This window comes from Podarcis vaucheri, assembly GCF_965113315.1.
Source record: "Podarcis vaucheri genome assembly, chromosome: 7".
NCBI lineage: Eukaryota > Metazoa > Chordata > Lepidosauria > Squamata > Lacertidae > Podarcis > Podarcis vaucheri.
Window position 1 is genome coordinate 45,770,938 of NC_138765.1, and position 24,435 is coordinate 45,795,372.

Consider the following 24,435-nt stretch of genomic DNA (forward strand, 5'->3'; position numbering starts at 1 on the left):
CTTACTGGAACTGGAACATATATTAATCAAAATCAAGTTTAAACCATGCTAGTACAATTAATTAGGTAAATTGTACATAATTATGACTATCTGCTCCATAATAAACTAAGCAGAAATCCCCAAATCCTTTACACAGGCAATCCTACAATTCAGTATATCAAGCAATTTTTGTTTGGCAATGTGTGGGCCAGTAGACAGAACCAGATTGGGCTAGGCCTGGCTGACCTAAATTCAAAAGCATTTGCCACTGGTTCATTCATTTTTCAATAACTCACAAGGCTAGAATCATCACATTTGTAGTTCCAGTTGGTAGGTTGTACTGTTTGGTCAGTCTTTACATGAGAATCATGGATAGAAGGCTGAAGCTGCACATACAACTTTCTCCCTCAGTGCATCATAATGCAGAACATTATGCACAATGTTGTTAGGAAGGCAAAAATGAAGTCATGGATCCAGAGCCCTAAAGCTCTTGAATAAGACCCAGCAGAAGATGTCATACAGTACAGCACAACAATGTGTCTGGGACTAAGTTACAGTATGAGAAATAGTGAGTGAGAAATAGTGAGTGAGAAAAATAAATGAATTATAAAAACTCCCACAGGTCAAAAAAAAGATGTCATACAGTACAGCACAACAATGTGTCTGGGACTAAGTTACAGTATGAGAAATAGTGAGTGAGAAATAGTGAGTGAGAAAAATAAATGAATTATAAAAACTCCCACGAGTCAAAAAAAACAAAGAAAATAAAAGCAGTAAGCAGTAGTAGTAGTAGTAGTAGTAGTAGTAGTAGTAGTAGTAGTGATGATGGACAACTTCACTTGCTATATAATTAATTATACATAAACACTATTATACATTCCTGAGTCCCCAATTTGGCCCCTTCTTGGTTCTCCAGATGAACTTGAGTTTCCACCTATGCAGGCCTTTGCCCCTCATGAATTTTATTTTTATTTTTTGTGGTTGAAAGATGCAAGCTTATAGCTGCTCCTTTATGGCTTTGAAGGGTGAGTGGGTTTTGCCTGTTTGTAGCCCTTAGGAGAGAGGTCAGTGAGTCCAGCTTCATTTTTGTGTGGTCTTTAGGTGTAGGTAGTTTCATGTTGGGTTTGGGGTTTTCCTTCTGTGAAATACTTTGTAGTGCATTGAGGGAAGGGGAATGTGGTTTGCATTAGTGGTTCAAACCAAATGCCTGTCTGTGCTCAGTTCTTTGGAAGTTATTTGTCCCTTATGACAAGAAAGGCCTTTTTATCAGGCTATGTATGTATATATAGTTTTATACACAGAGAAAACACTGCTTCTAATGCTAACAGTATCTGAAGGAACTCGGGCCTTTTTAGAAGAAAGGGATATTATAGAAATTTAAGAATTAGGAATACTTAAAGTTTCAGTGTTCTACACCCCCTTCAAAAAAAGTCAAAACACTTACCCATACATTTTCACATTGGTTGCTTACTAAGAAGAATCAAAGTAAGAGCACTTTGCTAGGTTAAGACTGATCTTTTATTGATTTGGATGTGCTCTGAACCACATCATCTAATCTACAATAAGCCATTTATGGAGTTTCCTAGTGAAATGATCTATGGGCTAAAAGGCTTAGATTTCTAGTCCCATCATAGAACTTTTAAAAATGACAATGATGATATGGAAGTGTGCTAGAAAATACTATAATAAGATTGCAAAAGACACAAGTGACATTATTAGAAAATTAGAAACTTTAGTTAACTTGTTTTGAATCCTCTTGCTGACCATTTAGTTTTATCTGGAGATACATTTCAGCTTCACAGAAGTTCAGTGTAAAACTGTTCAAGGTCTTTGCCAGACTGCAATATGCAAATTTTACTTAATTGGTAACAAACTCCTAACTTGATTGTAACATTAAGAAATAAGTAGGAAGAAAAAAGTACAGAAAACAAAGCCTTACAAGAAGCGCAGTCTTCTCTGTGGTGGCTTCCTTCATTTTGAAGGACCTCCCCCTAGCAGCACAACCCAGTGATTTTACAATTGTTTAAGGGCTAGGTCAAAACTTATCTGTGTTCCTGATAAGATTATTTTACAATGATTTTATAGTTTTCATTTGCCTCTCATTGTTTTAATATGATTGTTTCCTGCTTGCATTTTTGTGGCATATTTAATTTTATTCATGCCCAATATATCCATAATGGTGAAGTGCAGCCTATAAATGTTTTAATAGAAAATAAAAACACATTCTCAGTGACATTCACCATTTTCTCCTTGAACAATTTTCTCCATCTCACACACTCACCAGGGAAGATGATAAAACCATTCCTGGACTATACTACTTAAGATAACAGGTTAAGGAACTACATGTTTGAATGCTCTTCGTGCGCATCCTAAGCGTCAAGGAAAAAAGTTCCAGCATTGATTGTTCTCTGATAATGCTATTATTGTACATGCAGGGAATCTCTCTTACTCAGGATGCATTCAGTTACGTCCCCCACTCCCAACAACACTTGCAGTCTGTAGTAGTGCAGTCCATAAAACATGGTTCCTTGTTTCAAATAGTTCCCTTTGAAATATAACCACAGAAATTGCAGGGGGCGGCATTTACAGAAGGAAAAGTGCACTGAATTTCCTAAGGTTTGCAGAAACAAGAAAGAATACCCCCCCTTCAGTCAAGATTGGCTCCCAAAGCAGCTTACAATTAAAATTCACAGAAAGCTAATTGTCAAGATGCCAATCCACAGAAGCAGGATTTCTGCTTGATCTGCTATATGACAATATACTGTGCTATACTGCTTGATCTGCTACATGACAATATACTGTGCTATACTAGTTCTGTACAGGAGGAGACTATGCTAAGGACATCCCAGTAAAAACATCTTACCATTTAGCAAGCACATTGTACAGCCTGCCTTTAACTACATGCAAATTATTTGACTGATTTCCCAAACCTATTCCCTTTATTTCCAGAACTGACCTATTAAAATTACAGTTCTTTTCATGGGGGCCAAAAACCAGGGATCCTTTGGCACAAACAGCAAGCAACAAATTAAATAGCACATCACATAAATTCAAATGTCACTTACTAAAGATCTAAATTGTCTGGCAGTACCATCCTTCAGGTTACATAGCACAGTTCTTAGGAAGAAAATGATATAAAAATAAGATACTAAGATCAAAGATAGGAAAAGCAAATGGCAAGCTATTGTCATACTTATGAGACCTACAATGATGTAGTGCTGAGTGTCAGACTATGGCTAGGGAAATCAGGGCTCAAATCCCCACAAAAGCCATGAAAACTGCTTGGTAACCTTGCACCAGTCACACTCTATTCCAGTCTGATTTCCGTCATAGGCTTGTGAAGTTAAATTTGGAGTGAGAGTATGGAAATACCATGCACATTGCTTTGAGATCTTTGATAGAAGTCTATGATATGAAGGCCCATAATATAGGAACATTGCTGAATCTAAACAGGTCTGGGTCGGATCAGGACCTGAATGGGAGACTGCCAGGAAAGCCATGCATGCCATATTGAGTTCCATTATGAAGAAGAATGGAATAGAAATGTAATTAGAAAATAAACACATGAAAGATGGAATAAACATGAAATAAATGAAAGAATTAAGTGGAAAGCAATCAGGCCGCATTAACCAATTCTGTGTGGCTACTAACACTCTAATGAGCTACAGAAGCTCATTCATGTGCTTCTTCCTAAGTACCATTTTGGTGCACAAGAACAAAGGACAAAAAATTGTTACAACAATAAAAGCCCTTCCATTCTGGTCTCAACAGTTTCCATGTTTGCCTTATATACCAGTTACCCCAACCTAACACGCTGCCCTTAACCAAAACTAATTTTGTGGTTAATTCAGGTACAGAAGCTTCCAGTGTCAGCTTTAACAATTTGGTAAAACAGCAAATTGCAGCAGGATAGTTATTCATCAGAAAGGAAATGGCTCATTTTTTGGGGGGGGGGGATCGATGATCCCTGGGAACAGTGAAGAATAAAAGCTCTGCCACTGGTGAAGCAAAAAAAGCACCACACCATATTTATTAGATTTCTGCTCTTTATGCCAACTTTTTACTGCATCATTTCAGAGCTAATGCTGACAGCTTATATGCTGAGCTAAGTGTACAATAAGCACATGAATGCCATTTTGATGGGCCTAGGATTTTCTCCCACAACCACCACCCTTTATTTTCTGGCTGCTCAATAACTATTAAAGATGTGTCGCCTAATTGCTTAGAACTGAAGCAGAGAAAACACATATTAGTCCACACCAACACACTTAACAACAGCTGGCACTAACTACAGTACGCACCAGTTTGTATTAAGATGTCATTGTGCCTTCCCAGTTCTAATCACCAATTATGACTCTATTAGCTGCACTTGGCAGTTCATCTGCTCAAGCATTGGCTAAGGGGGACTCGGAATGGACCTCTGATCTCCGTGTTTCTGCTTCAGTGAGTGCTTAGTGCAGCGGCTGTCATCTGGAGACACTGAGGAGGTAAGGCATTGTCTCCACTAAGGTAACTACACCTGACCTTACAACAATTTACTAAGGAAATACCTGCCTAATGGCAGCGTGAGTGCAGTTTCTTTTACCACTCGCAAGGGCTCTGCAAATTAGAGACAACAGGATAAATCTATGACCAGCTCACCAGACACTTCATTAAATCACTGTTCCCTTGCCTTGTAGAGCACTAATAGAATCACAGCCCTCGTTAGCTACTGAATAAAAGATCAATCACATACTTTGAGAGCTCTTGCTACCAGCTTCCAGAGGAAACAAGAAAGGGGGGGGCAAAGAGAGAGGGAGACATATTTAGGATCATCAGTAAGATTCTGAATGGCCTCTCTGCAAGTTGGTTAAATTACCTTTTCCACAACTGACTCGGAATGTAATACTCAGAGGAACTTGTTAAGTCTGCTTTCAAAAGCTGCTCTCTAATATATGACTACCAGGCCCTGGTCAAAAGTTCATAATGTGCATATGTAAAAAGGTACTAAATTGCCTGAGGGCTAAAACCAGAGGAGTTTAATTGCAGCAAAATGCTGAAAATGGTCTATTGAGGGTGTTTCTTTAGGGATACTGTTGGCACTGGCTGATTGAAGTTTGGAACATAAAAAGCCATACAACAACATTTCCTTAAACGCAATTGAATCCAAGAGTAGTTATTCTTGCATAAATGCTATGCTGAAAGGACTTTTAAAAAATATCCTCAGATTCCTCAAAAATAAAGAATTAAGAACTGCTATAATTCATAATTCAAGATCATACAAACAAAAATGGAACATTTTGTAGGAAAACCTATCTTTCTACACTCTTTAAGACTAGATGTATTGTGTAATATATGCAAACATTTTAAAATAAAATAATGAATATTAACGAGGAAGCATAGTATTTTACAGCAAATTGGGGTTTGTCTGTTTTTTGTTTTGAATCTCTATAGCAACAGGTCTCAATGAACATACAAAATGGTAGATCCCAACCTGGAGCAGCTTTAGCCTCATGTAAGCATTTACAATTAATACCTTAAGAAACTTTGTATATGGCGGACTACTTCTTTCTTGATTTTTATTAAAGAATATAAGATCAAATTAAAAGAAATTGGTTCAATGAAACAAACTCAAACCAATCTTGTGGAAAGCTGCCAAAAAGAGAGACTATTTATCCAGCGGCTGATAAATATTTATCAGTAGCCCAACAAAAAGGCCTTCTTCAGGGGGTTTGTATACTTGCACAGAGATCTGAACAGTATCTTCTTCAGTGACCACACCAAACCTACATAACTTTACACATATTATGGTATGGGAGTCCTATCAACTGGGCAATCCAGGATCTCCATACACACCACCCAGGATTGGACCCCAGGGAGGTCGCTGCAGTACTGCTGTTTGACTTCATCCCCAGAGGCACACTCCAGTGTCTCTTGAGACAGACGGATGCCAACAACAACCTCAAGCTTTTAAATTAGCACAAATTTTAAGCATGATATGCACTGTAATGCATCTGCAAACCCCACAGAGATGGGTTCTAGGACTGCAAAGGACCACCCAAAATATTTGCACGACTAGCAAGATCAAAATTCAAGTGTACCCTAAAGTAGAGATGCCCACAGAATACAACAGAGAAATACAGGATTACAACATAGCTGTGATTGGGCTCCAGCATGTTCACTTCCCTCCTCAAACAAAAGGTAGGAATCGAACCAGAATCTTGTTGCAGCTGGGTAATTTGTTTTTTCACTTTGGCATGACTTCACCCAATTTTTGGCACGATGGACCCAAATTAAACTGATCTGGAGGCCTTTGAAGAAACTGTTGCCCCATTTGATGGGGATAATTTGGGGTGGAAAATTGGGGGGGGGGTTGCTTAGCCCTTTCCTAAACCATTACATATTTTTTTTAATCAGCAACAATTAGTAAAAAAAATGCTAATTAGGCCACTCGGCTTTGAGAACTGGAAAGTGGTAATTCTACTTGTACTGAACGTGTATATGAGGGCTAAATCTATTGGCAAAGAGCAGTGTATGGCTTGGCTAGCTGGAAGTGATCTCATTTTTAAAATTCAGCATTCAATTCACTCTGCCTTGGCTAGTTCATAATTTAATAAAATGCATGTCGTATCACAAACAAAAGGGGTATATTGTTTCCTAGCCTCACTTTCAGGCTGAAGATGCATCAGCCTCTGTTTTTCCAAAAAGTGACAGTTAACATTATGATCTGGTGGCTTTGCTCTACTACAGAAAACAAACAAAATAAATAAATAACCAGGGAACTTCTAAGTGTCAGCAGCAAAATGGATAACAGGGATAAAAAAGTTGATAATTCATTTATTTGACCTCAAGAGAACGGTTCTGATGGAAGTCTAAGAAAGTAGAGCTGCGGAGGTAACAGCATTTACTGAAATAAATAGAACTCTGAAAAAGACAAACCAATAGCATCTGACAACAGTGTAAAAATATAGCACACACTTTCATCTGTTTATTTTTGACATTTGGGGCTGAAACATGGCCGGTTATTCAAGCTGGCAGAGTAATATGTGTCTCTGAAGTAGAGAGAGAAAATCTTCTTCCTCTTATTTTTGAAAGAATCTAAGAAATGCAGAGGCATTTCCCATGCCCCAAAATTTAAGCATCCAAACAACTAAAAACCAAGAACATTCGTTCATAAATCTATCAGATTTATATAATGATTTATAAGTCTACCTTTCTCCTTGCCATGAAAACACATATTTGTAATTCTTAGCACAAAAATTCATGAATAATAGTTGAGATAAAAAAAAAATCATATTATATAATCTAAGGACTTTGTCACACACATCACACAGTAACGAACTATGGCTAGCCCCAGAGCACCTAATGCTGTCTTTTGAACAACTGTATCTGTAGGACACATGCATATTGAAACCCAGACCAGGACAAACTACTTGGGAGCTGCCATGTGCTACTTTCTGCAGATAGTAATAATCCTCTCCAGACATCATCATTATTACTGATGATATAAATGATGAGCAGACTTAGAGGCTATGTTCATGAGTGGAAACACATTGTTGAGGAAAGGACTGCTTCCTCCTTTTTCCTCTGGCCATTTTCCTCTGGAGATTTTTACCCACTGGCAAGGGGAAAGATACAAAATCTACACCTGCTGCATATTTTCCAGGTCTTCAAAATCACAAGAAGATATCAAAGGCTCTGCTGATGACTCCATTAACCTTTAGCTCAACCACGAAATATTAGTTGGGACTGTTTGTGTACCCATCAATAAGGGAAGTTTCATTGGGGCTATAAATTTTGGAATCATCTTGGTAGACACACAATAATGCCCACTTTTGTATCGGAACAGCATGCAATTAAAATTGTTTTAAGTCAGAGTAGAATTGATGGGGAAAGTGATAAAGTCAGAAGCAATAAACTTTGCAGCCTTGAGAATATTATTCATACTACCAATGTGTTTCGGTGTGGAAGGTGATACACACACTCATCTCTAGCCAGTTGTATATATCCAGTATCACACCCACAATTCTGCACATACTGGCAGACTCTTGGAGTGGCTTTTCACAAAATTCCAGTGGCATATTTAGCATTAATGCATACAAATCTCTGGGCATCCATATGATCAATTTCTCTGCAGAGTGCTGACAACTGGAACTCAGGTCACGTAGTGGCTACCATGAAAAGGGTGTAATGGAAACTTGTCCATAACCTTGTAGCAATTATCCCTTCTATTCTGTATCCTTGCTGACTCTCTATATCCAACTTTCAGTGATAGAGACTCATTTCTTATTTCAGCATGATGTCCAATGGAGGTGACAGTGCTATTTTTCTAGAAAAAGATATGCCAGAACTCACCATAAACACCTCCCTTGTTCTCTTATAATGGCAATAGTGCCCACCTGAGAGGTGCCGGAACTGAGTTCCAGTGAGTTCCACCTGAAAAAATGCCCTGGTTCTATGCAACATTAATTATGTTCATTGTAATTCACACTTGGAAGTCAGCACACCTTCTGGTGACATCCTGACAGGTGAGCTGGGAATTTGCTGAACCCTGGGTTAGAACCCGAAGGATGAGAGGTGTGTCAGAAGGAAAATGAATTTATATTGACTAATATATATTAGTAACTCTGTATTAATGTAATATTTTAATATGGAACTGTATTTTTGAAATATTTTGATTAAGTTGTCTGTTTTTGCTTCAGTTTTCTGAATACTGTTTAGAGATATTTTTAATATATTAAGAGGTATAGAAATTAAATAATCTAATCTAATGTGAGTAGGTATGATATTTTAATTCCTAAAATACTGTTTAGAGATATTTTTAATATATTAAGAGGTATAGAAATTAAATAATCTAATCTAATGTGAGTAGGTATGATATTTTAATTCCTAAAATACAGAGTTAAATATCACACATATTGCACCTAGGATCAATGGAATGGGCATGCATGTAATGTGTTTAAATATTACAGCAATTTTGTGAGGTAAGGTGGAGACAGGGGCACACAAACTGATTCCCTAACCATGTGTTCTGTTACTCAGTCGTACATTACCAGCATCGTGAGTTTATTAACAGACCCTAGCTGTACTCACCCACCAACCCCTCATTTCCACCCTTGCCATCTTCCACCTCAGTCCTTGACAAACTCTCAAGTGTTGTGCTACCTAACTACAGTCAAACCTCCGTTTACGTAAACCTCTGGTTACGTAAACTTTGGGATGCACGCATGACAAACCCAAAAGTATTTTACCAGGTTTTGCTGCACGCACATGTGCAGAAGCGGTCTGCGCATGCGCAGAAGTGGTCCTCAGATTGCAGAAACCTTGGGATCCAACTGGACCTCTAGAACAGATCCTGTCCACAACCCAAGGTACCATTTACTGAGAAGTGATGCCTTAATGTGCTGAATCCCCTCCACCTGTGTGATAGAAGATGCACAATGGATAACCAATACTTCCAACTGCATATGGCACCATGTTATATTCTTGGTTTCATAAGTTTCAAAAGTTAAAAATCTTTATTGAAAGGTGATTTGGCCATATAAGTGTTGGATAGACGGTATTTACAGCTGGTATGGAAATATAGCCACTAAACACTGTAAACCAACCACTCTATATCAGTCGCCTTGAAATGCCAATTTGCTAACAAGAAAGGGAGAAATAAATATGGTAGGAAATAGTATATAACCTATCCAAAATAAGGAGGAATAAAGATTATGCCTGGAATTCGTCACTATTTCAGAAACATGCAATGCTTATTGAAGATAAATATACAAGAGTTTTCTACAGGAACAGCTCTTTGTATACATAAAAAATGACTTATTTTAAATGTGACTGTTATATTTATCTCTTTTCTATGGAATGTTTTTCCAATTAATATAATTCCTCAAGTACTGTATATGGATTTCTGGCACGCACAGAAGAGTTTGCTATATCAATATTGGTATTAACTGCAAATATATATGGTTTCACTAAAATAATGGATGGAATTTGACTATGATCTTTATATTTGTCATCCAACTGCCAAGAAGAGATTGATATGACTAATCTAAAAACTCTAGAAAGCAGAAAAACAAAATGATGCACAAATGTCTCCTTCTTACTCTGACAGCACTCCCCTCCCAAAAAATCCAAAGCAATATGCATACCTGAACTGGAAAGTTTTAAAGTGCATTACGGTTGTGTGTGTTTTGCAATCAATATTTCCACAATAATTTAAATAAGTAATCGACAGGATAAATCCATATTTATATATTGAACACTGAGTGATCAATTCAGTAATATTTATTCCCTTTTCTTTCATAATTGAATAAAAAGGCCAAACAGGATCAATCATTTCAACATACATGATAAATCATCTTAGATAAGATCACACAACAGTCTTTAGAGGAAGGTAGTGAACTGTTTTCACATCAACAAAATTTGTGAGATTATTTTTCTTTTCTTCTATTTGTTTTATTTTGTTGTATGCATTTTCTGCTTTAAGTTCAAATGTGCTAAACTGAATCCACCTTTTACTTATTTCGGCTTAGTACAAATAAGCTGAAGGTTGTTCAAACACAACACTGAAGGTGATTAGTGAATGTCAGCAGTAAGGAGACACCGAAATGTGATACTGAGTATTACTGTACATGCCAAGAGTAACAGCAGACAAAACCCAGCTAGCAAGCACTCCTTTGTCTCTAGATATTTAGACTCAGGGGCCAGATGGAGGATTGCTGTATGTTGGTGGGTCAGTGCAGCTATGAACAATCAGCAAGAGAGTCTTAGTTAGTGCCAGGCCATAGCTGTGTGTGGCTGTACCTGAATTTTTGCTGGGAATGATACATTACTATTACAATAATGTATATGCCTTTCCACTACAGTGGTGCCTCGCAAGACGAAAAGAATTCATTCTGCAAGTCTTTTCGTCTTGCGATGTTTTTCGTCTTGCGAAGCACGGTCCGTCGCAACTGTGCCTCTTCAAGCGGCTTTTTTAAAAAAGTGCAAGGTGTTTTCGTCTTGCAAAGCAAGCCCATAGGGAAATTCGTCTAGCAAAGCAACGCAAAAACGGAAAACCCTTTTGTCTAGCGAGTTTTTCGTCTTGCGAGGCATTCGTCTTGTGGGGCACCACTGTAACAAGGTTCAAAGAACAGCAAAACAATAATCAATAATAAACAATTTATTTGGCTTATTATTTGTGTGTGTTATATTTGTATATTTCACACTGTAATCTGCTTTGTGGAGCAGGCTCATCAAAAATCAGGGTATAAATTAAAAAAAAAAAACTTGAAAATTAAAAACCAACTCCTAGGGGCTGAGGTCCCTTCACCCCCCTAAAATATTAGAGGGAGCTTCCCCCCAAAAGTTGATGGGCATTACCATTCAGATGGTGCGTGTGCCCTGCATCATGTGATCAATTATGTGGGTTGGGGCTTACCTGGGCCCCCCAATTTTTTTTCCAAGTTGGCACCCATGCTTGGATTGCACTATGCACAAACTAAGAGTTATGACCACACATTCCCTGCATCTTTTATTTTTAAAAATATAGAACAGTAGTTCAAAATATCTTGTATTTCAATCAGAGTATTGAACAGCTTTAATACCTCTGAAAGAAGATGGGATATATAAACATCTCAAGACATTTAGTGAAAGAACAGAACAGAACAGAAAGAGAGCAGAAAAAGGCAAGGAAAATTCATTTTAAAATGTTAATGTTATGTGTGTATTGTGCCTAGCCAAAAAATATAAGTAATGATGAATGAAATATCATAGAATAGACAGTAATTATTATTTTTCTATTTGGTAATATCAACACTTTTAAAGACTGGTCAAAGTAAGAAAAAAACAGCAGTACTATATAGCTTTGTAGACTTCTTTTTCTTTTTTGGAAGATGGAAAATGTTATGAATTTGCTCTAAAAGAAGGGACTTTCAGGTTCAGATTACTTGGACTCTCTTACTGTTTACTCGTCATCCTTTTTTCTGTAAAGTCAGAAGAGAGTTCTCGCAATACTTCAAATAAATAAAATATCCAGCTGCACAAACACTATATATTCAGCTAGATTACTTTGGCTTCTTATGGAATATTTGACTTTCCCCAGAATGTAAATGATTAAAGAGAACCCATCATATGAAACTGATTGGGAAAAGGTTTAAAGCGGTCTGGCACTTTTACAAAGATGGCATGAACAGAAATAAAGACCAGAGTTAGGCAAAGCAGGCCAGCCATTCCTAAAGGTCAGGAAGAAGTATCAATATCACGACACAAAGCACACTTTAAGAAACCTTCTACATATTATTGTTCAGTTGACCTCCAGCTATACAGACAGATGTAAGTTTATGCACCCAAGTGTGTGAAATCATATCATGTCTAAGGGGGACACCTATTTGGAATTGCTCCTCTGCAAGCTCCAGCTCTTAGGAAATGTAGGAAAATGGAAATTCTTACTGACCATGAATTTTTAGGTTGTGATAGGGATGGATGACTTTTCTCATTAGGGTTGTTCCTCCTGCTGGCCATGACAGGCAGAAGTCATCCCGCCCTCCAGGCCAGCTATGCCTTCAGCCTGTGATGACTGAGGCTAGATCTACCAAGCTATAAAAAAAACCACTCTGAAAACGCTCTTTTTGAAAAAGTCATAAAGCTCACAATGGAAAATATCATTGAGTTGTGATTTCAGCTCTACCACACCATCTGGTGTCACAGTGTTATAACACATTTATAATATTGTAATTTGACCAATTAGGGACGCGACTGGTGCTGTGGGTTAAACCACAGAGCCCAGGACTTGCCGATCAGAAGGTCGGCGGTTCAAAACCCTGCGACGGGGTGAGCACCCGTTGCTAGGTCCCTGCTCCTGCCAACCTAGCAGCTCGAAAGCACGTCAAAGTGCAAGCAGATAAATAGGTACCACTCAGGTGGGAAGGTAAACGGCATTTCCGTGCACTGCTCTGGTTCACCAGAAGCAGCTTAGTCATGCTGGCCACATGACCTGGAAGTGGTACACCGGTTGCCTCGGCCAATAAAGCGAGATGAGCGCCGCAACCCCAGAGTCGGTCATGACTGGACCTAATGGTTAGGGGTCCCTTTACCTTTAATTTGACCGATGTAGCTAAGTCCTTGGACTTTTTTTACTCTCTGGAAAAACTTACTTTTCTCTTCAGCTTTTTGTATGTTTGACTGGTTCTCCTGGTTCCTTGCATGTGACTTTTGATTTCTTGAGTATTTGACTAAACATCTTACTTTTGTGAGGACTGAACAACTTTGGTAAGATATTATATTTAACTTACCAAATTACCAATAGTGAAAATATTATACACTAAACCAGGGGGGGAGAACCTGTGGCCCTTCAGTAGTTGCAACTTCCATAAGCCCTGACCATTGGCCATGCAGGCTGGAGATGACAGGAGTTGAAGTCCAAAAACAAAGGGTAAGAACTGAGGAGGGCAGGTTCCCCACTACTTCACTAACACTTTGAAGTTTAATGCAAGCTCTTCCATACTTGAGATCTGCCTACAAGCTAACTAGAATCAAAATAGTTATACCATTTAGAGCGCATAACTTTAATTACTTCAGTATGAACTGGCATCCTGAACTGCCAGAATACAGCCTCAAAACCACTTCAGTGGTGCCCACTGTGAACAAGGGATTTCAAGATTTCTGCCTCTATTTGGATTGATCCTTGCTGGGGTTTTTTTAAAAAAAGAAATAACAGTGGTTTAGCCTGCCAGCAGCAGACCCTGTAGGAGGTTTAATAACTGAAACTGCTGTTGCATAAAGCATGATCAAAGATGGTTTGATGACTTGGTCTGTGAGGGAGGATTCAATGTCAAGAGTTTTGTGCTGACACCCAGGCTAAATATGATCCACTGGGGAATTGCTTATGTGCAATTGGCTTTCTCTAGGGTGCAGATCATTTTCTTCCAAGCCAATAATCTCAAGTGTTTCTCTGTTCTTGCTCTTCATTGTTCATTTTAAAGTTTAATTAAAAAAGAAGGTGGAGAACAAGGTGGCATTCAGCTAAGGAAAGGTAAGCATATTGGGTGCCATTCATGAATCTACTGCACCATGTGTTCACTACTTAAGTACTGTCAGCTTTAGTAGGTGGTAGGTAAAGTCATAGGTGTGCTAAAAATGAAAAGACTGAAAATAATAAAGCAGGATTTTTTAAAAGTATTGCTTCTTAAATCCCCCTTTAAACTATCATTAACATATCTGAGCAATTCTACTGAATCAGGAGATTTGTTTATGGATGATATAAACAAGGTGCCCATGAAGGTTTCTAGGAATTCCCCTGGGCAGGTACGCCCAGAATCTGAGCTTTCATTTTAAAAAAGTATTTAGTATCTATCCAGGACAGTATATCTCACCTTTATCAGGCAGATAAATATTCAGGTGTATCCAAATGTGTATCTCACTTGACCAATCCAGCAAGAAATATATATGCTTTAATCTTCTTACCACCATGGATCTTCTTAGTGGCACTGGGGCATATACATGCAGGCATATTGCTCGAGCATACAATTATTTCACTATACATATCTAAGGTTAAGAATTTTTTCTGATTATAATTTATAGCTACATAGCAGTAGTAGTGTTATATTCCCATCCACTTGAAAAAAAAGAACAGCACATCTGTTAAAACTCAAGCACAATGGTTGGCTCTGCACCGAAACAGAAAGTGTAACCCAAGCACCTCAGATTTCTAGCTATTTTTAATGCTAAAGAATTTGAAAATTCCGTTCACTGAAACATCTGCTAAGCTCTTGCAGCCTTAAGATTTGATACTTTTCTGCTTCCCTAGGTGCCAACACAAACATTTTGTTTTAAGGCAGAACTGTAGCAAGTATATGAAAACAGCTCCAAATTTTAGATGTTATGAAAGTCAATGAGATGCTATGGAGTTAATCATTCATATATTTCAGAGTTGTTGTTGTTTTGCTTTCAAAAAGATGTCAGCATTTATTTTTCTTCTACTCATCCCATCTTTATAGCATCTCCCAAGCATAATGCTATCTGCAGTTCCACCTCTCTCTTCTCTCACATTTCTGATCCACCCCTCAGCAAAGACTCACTTGATATTCACACTGTACACAACATATATGCACAGAACTGCATGACACTGAAAATGCACAACTGTCTATCAAAAAGCAATCAAAGCAAGCTAGAAATGCAGACTCTTTTATTCAGAGTTTCATGGTTATGGTAGCCACTGCTGAAGTTAGCAGTTATGAAAGTTGCTGAAATAAGAAAGTTACAGCAGGATTTCTGAAAATCTAGCACACTTAATAATCCAAAGATGTATAAAATGTAGTTCACTTACCATGGATTTAGTGAAAGGGCGAGCCAAGGTAAACAGCAGGGTAAACAGCCACCAGTTGTGATGAAGGGATGTGTACATCATATTTCCAGGATGCACTGCATTTGATGTCACCCCATGGGGAGAAAGGCGGCGGTTCAGCTCATTGGATAAAAGAATATTGCACAACTTAGACCGGTTGTAGGCCAACATAGACCAGTATTCCTTCTTTAATGGAGAAAGTGAGTTGAAGTCAAGTTTTCCTGAGTTGTCTTTAATATCCGTGAACCTTTAAAAATAAACAAATAAATAGTTCATCACCTTGCCAACAAAGGTCCATATAGTTAAAGCTATGGTTTTCCGAGTAGTGATGTATGGAAGTGAGAGCTGGAGCATAAAGAAGGTTGATCGCTGAAGATTTATGCTTTTGAATTATGGTGCTGGAGGAGACTCTTGAGAGTCCCATGGACTGCAAGAAGATCAAACCTATCCATTCTTAAGGAAATCAGCCCTGAGTGCTCACTGGAAGGACAGATCGTGAAGCTGAGGCTCCAATACTTTGGCCACCTCATGAGAAGAGAAGACTCCCTGGAAAAGACCCTAATGTTGGGAAAGATCGAGGGCACAAGGAGAAGGGGACGACAGAGGACGAGATGGTTGGACGGTGCTCTCGAAGCTACAAACATGAGTCTGAACAAACTGCGGGAGGCAATGGAAGACAGGAGTGCCTGGCGACCCCTGATCCATGGGGTCATGAAGAGTTGGATACGACTAAACGACTAAACAACAACAACAACAACAGTCTTCCTAAATTCTTCTCTTGGTTAGGAAGGACATTTGCTCCATCAGGAGTATAGTGTTATATATCAAGTAAATTGGTTCATTATAAACTAAAAACTTGCCAACTTCCTAAAAATAGAATGGAAAATGGGTAAGGTCTACAAAATTATGTCCATATCATGTGAGGGAGTAGATTTATCCATTCTCTTTCTTTCACTTTCAGCTCTCTACCACCACTGGCATGACCATCCATATGATATTTGACTGTTGCTAAACTCACATAGCTCTGTTGTTGTTGTTTAGTCGTTTAGCTCTGTAAGACATGCCAATTCACCCTGGCTTCCTAAATTAATACAATTGCTTTTTCTTTTTTTTTACTTAAACACATTTGGATAAAGAAGATATGAATGTATCTATTTAAACCTGCAGAGAGGGCCTGTTTTATTGTGTAATCCATACTGGTTTTAGGCAAAGTAAATAAACAAACAAATAAACAAGCAAGCAAATTAAATGAACAAAGCACACATGGGAAGGATGCAGGAATCTAAAACAAGATTTGCTAACTGTGTGTTACTGAGCCTTAATAAGCCAAATAAAAGCATTAAAGGCTGAATTCATATGACTTTTCGCCAATCATTTCACCAAGGGGTGGGTGTTTTTGTTTCAAAACACACTGTGACAAGACGCACCTACTGCTGGATCTTATGAACATCAGAACATATATCTGGTTCTGAAGGAAAGCACATTCTAGGCATACAAAATATTTATTGATCAACTGATGTCTATAGCGGGGTGAGGATAGTGCAACTGGGAAATCATTTTTTTAAAAAACCACCTGGAAAGGTAATCAGATTTATAGAAACACATTTGATTGCCCAAATTGACAAGGTATAGGTACTTTGATTTCTAGACTTACCAAGACCAATAATGGAACACTGGAATGTGTTCTACAACACAAGAATTAGCAGAGTGCTCCTTGGCATTTTGTAGTTGACTGATGTCAACTATTAACTTACTCGATTCAGAAATGGCCAATTGCATTTTACAAGATCTGACAAGAAAGGATTCCAAGCAGATTCTTGTCTCTTTCTCCTGCTTCCCCTGCCCATATGATTCAGTCTACATATTTGCATTATGCCTTTGATAGCAACAGGAACCATCTGCATCTCCCCTGTCAATTCACACTCTCGCGGCCTGACTGCTTTTTATCAGTGTCAGGGCTGCTTCCAGATCCCAGCTCACAGAGGATCACGCTAGCCAGCGTTCACTTTATAAAAGTCTTTATTAAGTTACAGTTTCCAATTCCAAGCTGCAGCGTGCAGTCCTACGTCTTATAAGCTAGACCGGCGTAGCTCCGTCTGAGTCCCCGCCTCCTGTACACCAACTTAATACCCTAGCCTTACTCCACCTTTTCCGCCTGACCGTTCTTCTCTGGGTCCCTCTGCCCCCCGTGGTCTCTTCCTTCCGGGACTCTTCTGACGCTGACCCCCCGGACCCTTCTGTCTCCTTGCGGTGGGCTTTAGGACCTGGCTCCCTATCCGGGCTGCTTACTGTGCCGCCTTCCTGTGCATTTGAACTTGGCGCGCGCGCCCAACCTTCCACTTTCTGCTTGACCGTTTCTTCGCTCTCCGATGGAGGCGTGGCCACTCCTGACTCATGCCCTCCCCCCTGAGGCGAGCCGCCGGATCCCGATGCCTGGCGCCCTTCCTCCCCACTGCGCTCTGTTGGGGACGTTGGCCCCGATTTCCAACTGCTGCTCTCTGAATCCCCTCTTGTCCCTTCTTCCTGGGGTGTCCCCCCTAAGCTCCCCCCTTGCTCTGGTCACTGGCGCTCCTTTCTGTGAATCTTCCGATTCACTGGACAGACTCGGAGACCTCGGGTCGTCGTCATCGCTCATCTTTCCTTCGGACTCCTCCCCCTCGCTCTCTGTTTCCTCCCTTGCCCTCGCCTCTGCTCCTGAACCCCTGACAATCAGTATCAGATTATTATAATTATTATTTTTATGTAGGTTACGTTTTTTTAAAAAAGTTCAGCATGGCTGCTAGACCACTTTTTAAAAATACAAAAACTAGAAATAGCAGCTAATTTGTTAGGCAGTGTGGGAAAGGTTGGCAAGGGTGGATCCAGGTTCCTCCTTAAAAGGTTCAGCACTTTGACTGCATGGTGGGATTCTGGAGCTTAGAGGCTGTGTTGGCACAGCACCCATCATATATTTGATGGGAAGTCTCCCTGATGGAGTCATGGGCCATTCTTTTTAACTAAAGGCAGTAAAGCCTATCTCTGAGTCCATACATCTTACAGTGAGTGCGGAGAAATTGGAGGAAAGAAGTTGGAGGAAAGAAGGTGGTACAATCCTTTCCAGCTGGTGAGAGTATACAAAGCCCAGAGCAGGTGTGTCCAGTAATAGGGGCATCTTTCCGCTGACTGAAGTTTCATTGCTTGAGAAAAGCAGAAATAGTAATATTTTATTTTCAGGGTTGCAATTCTACTACAGGAACTGTTTTCTTGTACTGCCTGATTTCTTCCCTTATAATGAGTTTTCTTTTCTTTCTTTTTTCTTTTTTTTAAAAAAGCACTATAATTGCATTAAGCAGAAATTGTAAATATTTTGAGATCAAAATTTTTGGCTTTTGAAGCAGAATAACCGAACAGCCTTCGTCATTTATCTTCTCCCACTTCTAGTACACAAGTAATGCATACTCTGGAGTTTAAGTGCCCAAGTAACTACACATGAGACTTGCTGCTTCTTAAAATCTTTTTAGATTAAAAATTGATGGCTAGAAAGGGGCTGTAACATTGGTTATATGCCATCAATAGCCTTAAAGGTATAAAAGATAAATGTGAACAAAGCCAAAATGAGCTCTGGCGGAGTCTAATGTTTTTAAGTATACCCATGGCATGACTGAGCACAAATCAAAGTAACTAGTTGATGTTTTTTAATTGGGTCTGACAGAGTCATTAAACACCAGCTGTTTGTTTCTTCCTTCCTTCCTTTTCTTTTCTTTTTTAATAATAACAAGGTAGCAAAAAAAACCTGAAGGCTTCTACATGAAAAGGAATTCTTCTAGATAGCCATCTGCCTGTCCTTATATTGTTGGTTTATTAAACTGAATATCAACAAGAAGTAAGGGGCAAAAAATAGCAGAAGTGTATGTTTAAACATGGTGCTGCTACTTTCCAAATGTTATGCAGACCTTTCCAAATTTTGTTTCTTGTAGACCTTTCCTGTAGGCTGGAATAAACCTCTAAATTCTGTGCTATGCTGAATCTTTTTTGCTTGCTGCAGTCAGATGAGATCTGGAGAACTCTGGGGGAGGCTAGGGTCCTAAAATGCAGCAGTGGCCCTTGTGAGACCAATGCTACTCAGGTTCACAACCCTTGATCTACCCCAAGCACTTAGCATCCTAATCTTGTTAGCTGACTAGTCTATCTATGTAGATGCATATCACCTACTGCAGCAGGAATAGTGTTTTGCTTGTAATGGAAAGCATCTATCAGGTGCAAACACCCCCAACTTGAGGATGCACCACTGTTGTAGCCTCCCTTTGCTTGGTGGCAAGTTATACCTGGACTGGTACTGTCTATCATACCTGAAGTGAAGGGATCAAACATGAGACTTAGAAATACAGACTAAATGGGTGGGGGAAATGCTTACAGTGCAATTATATGCATGCTCACTGAGCAGCAAGCCCCAATAAGTTCACTGGGGCTTACTTCCAGAAACCAGGCTTCACAACCTATTTCAATAAAGGTAGCTTTGTGAGTCTGTGGCATGAAGGGGGGAAAGAGCCTTGTGGCATTTTAAAGACTAACCAATTTAATATTTAAGGCGACAACATACTATTTAATATTTTCACTTATGGCGCTCACCCTTAATTTTTTGCTTCTTTGGTAAAACATCAGAATCTCAAACTCTAGATGGACCACCGCCTTGCCGACGTGGGGATCCAGGGCACAGTCCTTCAATGGCTGCGCTCGTTTCTCTCTGATCGGGGACAGAGGGTGGCGCTTGGGGGGGAATTGTCATCGCGTCACTCCTTGGTGTGTGGAGTGCCTCAGGGTGCGATTCTCTCCCCGATGCTTTTTAACATCTTTATGCGCCCCCTCGCCCAGCTTGTCCGGAGTTTTGGGCTGGGTTGCCATCAGTATGCTGATGACACCCAACTCTATCTGTTGATGGATGGCCATCCTAACTCGGCCCCAGACACACTGACCAGATGTCTGGAAGCTGTGGCTGGATGGTTACGTGGGAGCCGGTTGAAGTTAAATCCTTCGAAGACAGAGGTCCTCTGGCTGGGGCGGGACGATATGGGATCGAGGGGGCAACTCCCATCTCTTGCGGGGGTGCAATTAGTGCCAGCACCGTCCGTTAAGAGTTTGGGTGTAATCTTCGATACCTCCCTCTCTATGGAGGCGCAGATTACAGCTATAACAAAGGCGGCATTTTTCCATCTCCGCCAAGCTAAGCAGTTGGCCCCTTATCTGTCTCGCCCTGACCTAGCCACTGTGATCCATGCGACGGTCACCTCCAGACTGGATTATTGTAACTCGCTCTACGTGGGGCTGCCCTTGAGACTGACCCAGAAACTCCAGCGGGTGCAGAATGCCGCAGCGAGACTCCTTACGGGGTCTTCGCTGCGGGATCACATTCATCCGGTGCTATACCAGCTGCACTGGCTCCCGGTGGAGTACAGGATCAGGTTTAAGGTGCTGGTTTTAACCTTTAAAGCCCTATACGGCCTAGGACCCTCGTACCTACGGGACCGCCTCTCCTGGTATGCCCCACAGAGAAACCTACGGTCTACAAATAATAACACCCTCAAGGTCCCAGGCCTCAGAGAGGTTAGGCTGGCCTCAACTAGAGCCAGGGCCTTCTCGGCTGCGGCTCCAAACTGGTGGAATGCTCTGTCACAAGAGACTAGGGCCCTGCGGGACTTGACATCTTTCCGCAGGGCCTGCAAGACAGAGTTGTTCCGCCAGGCCTTTGGTCAGGGCGCAGCCTGACTCCCTCCTCTGGCAACCTGCACAGAATTTTGTTTAATCGGTTGCCATCAATTTGATTTTAACTAATTTTTATAATGAAATATTTTTAGAATGTGTTATTATTTGATTGTTTATTTGATTGTTGTTAGCCGCCCTGAGCCCGGCTCAGCTGGGGAGGGCGGGATATAAATAAAACTTATTATTATTATTATTATTATTATTATTATTATTATTATGTTGTGGAAATTACAACCCCAAACCCCTTTAAAACTTTATGATAAGGCATAGGGTGTTCATTTAAAGTTCTACTTAGTCCATAGGTCTCTCTCCTTCTTCTTTGGTGTTCCTGGTGGCATAGAGAGCTTATGAGTGACTAGACCTTATGTGGACATTCAAATAAATATGTGGAGTGGGAGTAGTGTGCATGATCTCTGACCCCCTGACCCGAACATTCATCCATACAACATCTGAAAGGAATAAAAAGAACAGCTCCTCCTCCCAAGACAGAGGCCATTCTTCAAATATTTTTTTCTATCTAAGAAGAGTGGAATGTTGCCATCTCTTGAGGCATTGGGGGAGAAAAATAGTAACCAAAACTGGCTCTGGCATTCTCAGACAGATTGCAAAACACATACACATAATAAGATGTAGTGGCTAACAAGCTCCCTTTGGCATTTCAACACTGTAAAACTAGCAGCCCTTTTCAATGATTATTTTATATGTTTAAGTATGATTTAATGCATGACAAGCCCCCTACAAATGGAAAAGCAATTAGTTGCTTTAGTTGTTAGGTCTGGAATCACACCATTTACTTATTGGGGAATAAGTTTCCATAAACCTTGGCTGATCTTGCTCAATTACGCAATGAATGTTCCAACTTTATGTTGGGGTTTTTTGTTTGTTTTTGGGGGCCTTTATTTCATCAAGCTTTAAAGCTTGCAAAGGCATGAATTTAAGTGGCACATGACACCAAGGGAGGAAGAGGGAGAGAAGAAATAGCTCTGGAGCAATGTTGTCATTTGAAAAACTATTGGAGATCAGCGTTATACACAGAGAAACAAGCAGCTGACAATTCAACATAATCTCCCATTAAATAACAGCTCATTTATACATATCCCATTGTGCCCTCCACATCTGGCAAGTGATTGGAGTTGGCAGATTTATTTCTAGTGCTAAACTTGCCTGCCCTGCGGTAGCCTCCCTCTCTTGTAATGGGACTCCGCTACTAGCTTTCACAAACCTGGAGTGATTTGCAAAGATAAGGCCATCCAAGATTTTTTTTTTTTTTTTTACCACCTAATTACTAGATGTTTCATGTCTTAACACTAGGGAGGATTATTATGGACATTTTCAATTGCTTCCTTTCATTTCAGGTGCCATAAATTTAAAATGGTTAAAGTAAATCTATCTGCAGTGTATCATTTAAACCATAAGCCCTTATGTTGGGAAGTGATAAAGGGGTTCAGCCTGACCCTTGGCTGGTCTCTCTTTGCCAGGTCCCAGGGGTTACATTTTAAGGAAACATGATTTTGAAAAAGTAAGCTTCATAGTAGGTCAATAAAATATACCACAGGGTGGAGGGGACAACTTACATACCCTCCATACCCATAATGTGCTTAGCCAATAGCACTATGTTTTAACAAAACAGAAGAAAGGTTTTTAAAATCTGTTAGATATTCTTACAGCTGGGTTGGGGGGGGCACTAGCTTTGTAATAATGTATCAGAGTATACAGTAAACATTTTATCTTTATTTGTTTTTGCCTTTTTACCAAACATTTCCTATATTCAATGTACTGCTACAAATACAGCTAAAATCAGAGGGAATTTTCCATATTTTTCTGTCAATTGGACTTCTAGGAGCAGTAGAAAATTGCACTTCTAAGAGCAACTGTGACATTTTAAACTGAAATCTCAATCAAAGAGGCTTGCTTTCAAAATTAAAAGTCCTGGAGACATCACTTCTATTATTACATTGATATGGCTAATGCCTATATTCAACTCCTTATTTTTTGTTTTTTTCAAACAAAGAAAAAACAGAAAGAAAATTGGATTCAATCTTTAAGACCTTAATTGCATTGTTTCTTCAGTAAGAATAACTGTGCATTCTTCTTTGTATGGCATTGAAGTTGTTGAATGACAAATCAATAAAGGTCGTGCCATTCAGATTTAATCAATTATTTTTCCATCTCCTACCAAAATCAATGGTTCAAACAACACAGAAAACCTGCATTCATACTAATATTGTTCAAAAAAGAAGGACTTTACAAATATTAAGAGAGACATATCTCAATGTAACATCCAGTCTCAGTGCTGGATCCTTTACTAAGGATTTAGATTTGTATTCCAGTCTTCCAAAGCATACATAGGACAGGACCCTTTAAAAAATAAAAATAAATTCCTTAGCATAAGTAACAAGCATCCCTCCCCATGCTGTAGCAGAGATGCTTCCCAGCCAGGTGGGGGACGTGGAGCAGCAGCAGGAAGTCACACCCAAAAATCCTAGTGCAGGCTCAGAACATGACACATGACTCCTAGGATCTCAGCCAAGGTTCCTCCATTCTCCATTTTATCTTAAGAATCTTATGAGGTACAATTAGGAGTAACTGAAACAAGGACACTAAGTGAACTTCACAGATGACTAGTGACTTGCATATGAGTACTAAGGTGTAAATTCAGCATCCTATGCCACCATATCAGTTTCAAGTCCTCTAACACACTGATTTCATGGGATGCTCCATTAGTTCTTATTTTTATGTACTGAAGTTCTTATTTGAAAAATGGAAACTTTTGCTTTAATTATTGCCCCTCATTTCCATTATAGGAGAGAAAAACTGACAATGGGGGAGCCATCAATCTATCCTGCTGACCTGGAGCTGGGAATGGGTGTGGGTGTGTGTCAGGGAACTGCCATCAGTGCCGGAGGGAGAGAGCAAAAGCCAGAGGGATTCCAGAGAGCGGTCCAGGGATCGGGAGAAGCAGCCCATGTTCTGGAGAAGAGAATCAGCGTAGCACCAGTGGAGAAGGGGAGCAGATGGGGAAAGCAGCGAGGCGGTCCCATGACTCCTTGCCTGGGACCAGCGGGGAGAGTAGGGGTCCTCCGTTGCCCACACCCTCCTTGCGCAGAAGGCTTTCGCGCAGAGAGAGTAGGAGGAGACTAGGCGTCAAAGAGCTTCTTTGCTGGAAGAAGTTTAAGAAACGGCCACTGACGGATTCTGCCAGCGATTGAGTCAGCCACGTGTGAGTGGCTGTCCGGACAGAAAAGGTTCACTTTGGCAACCCAGTCAGGTGTTTGCACCCAGCCGGGGAGATAAGCACCGGCTTACGCATGAGCAACCCCTAGAACCATTACAGTGTGGAATGATAATTAAAAATTTCAAACATTAAGAATGTCCCAGCATGGTTACTTCTAGCTGAACTCACTTTCCATTTGATC

The 24,435-nt window shown here is 39.9% G+C and overlaps 1 protein-coding gene across 1 annotated transcript in view; it reads right to left on the reverse strand.

The window, feature by feature from the left end:
- The window catches only part of WWOX (WW domain containing oxidoreductase), a 574,826-nt gene that overhangs the window by 418,668 nt on the left and 131,723 nt on the right, over nt 1-24,435 (reverse strand). The window contains exon 8 of the mRNA XM_082232366.1: nt 15,263-15,527. Within this exon, the coding sequence (XP_082088492.1) occupies nt 15,263-15,527 (265 nt within the window). The remainder of the gene's footprint in view (nt 1-15,262; nt 15,528-24,435) is intronic.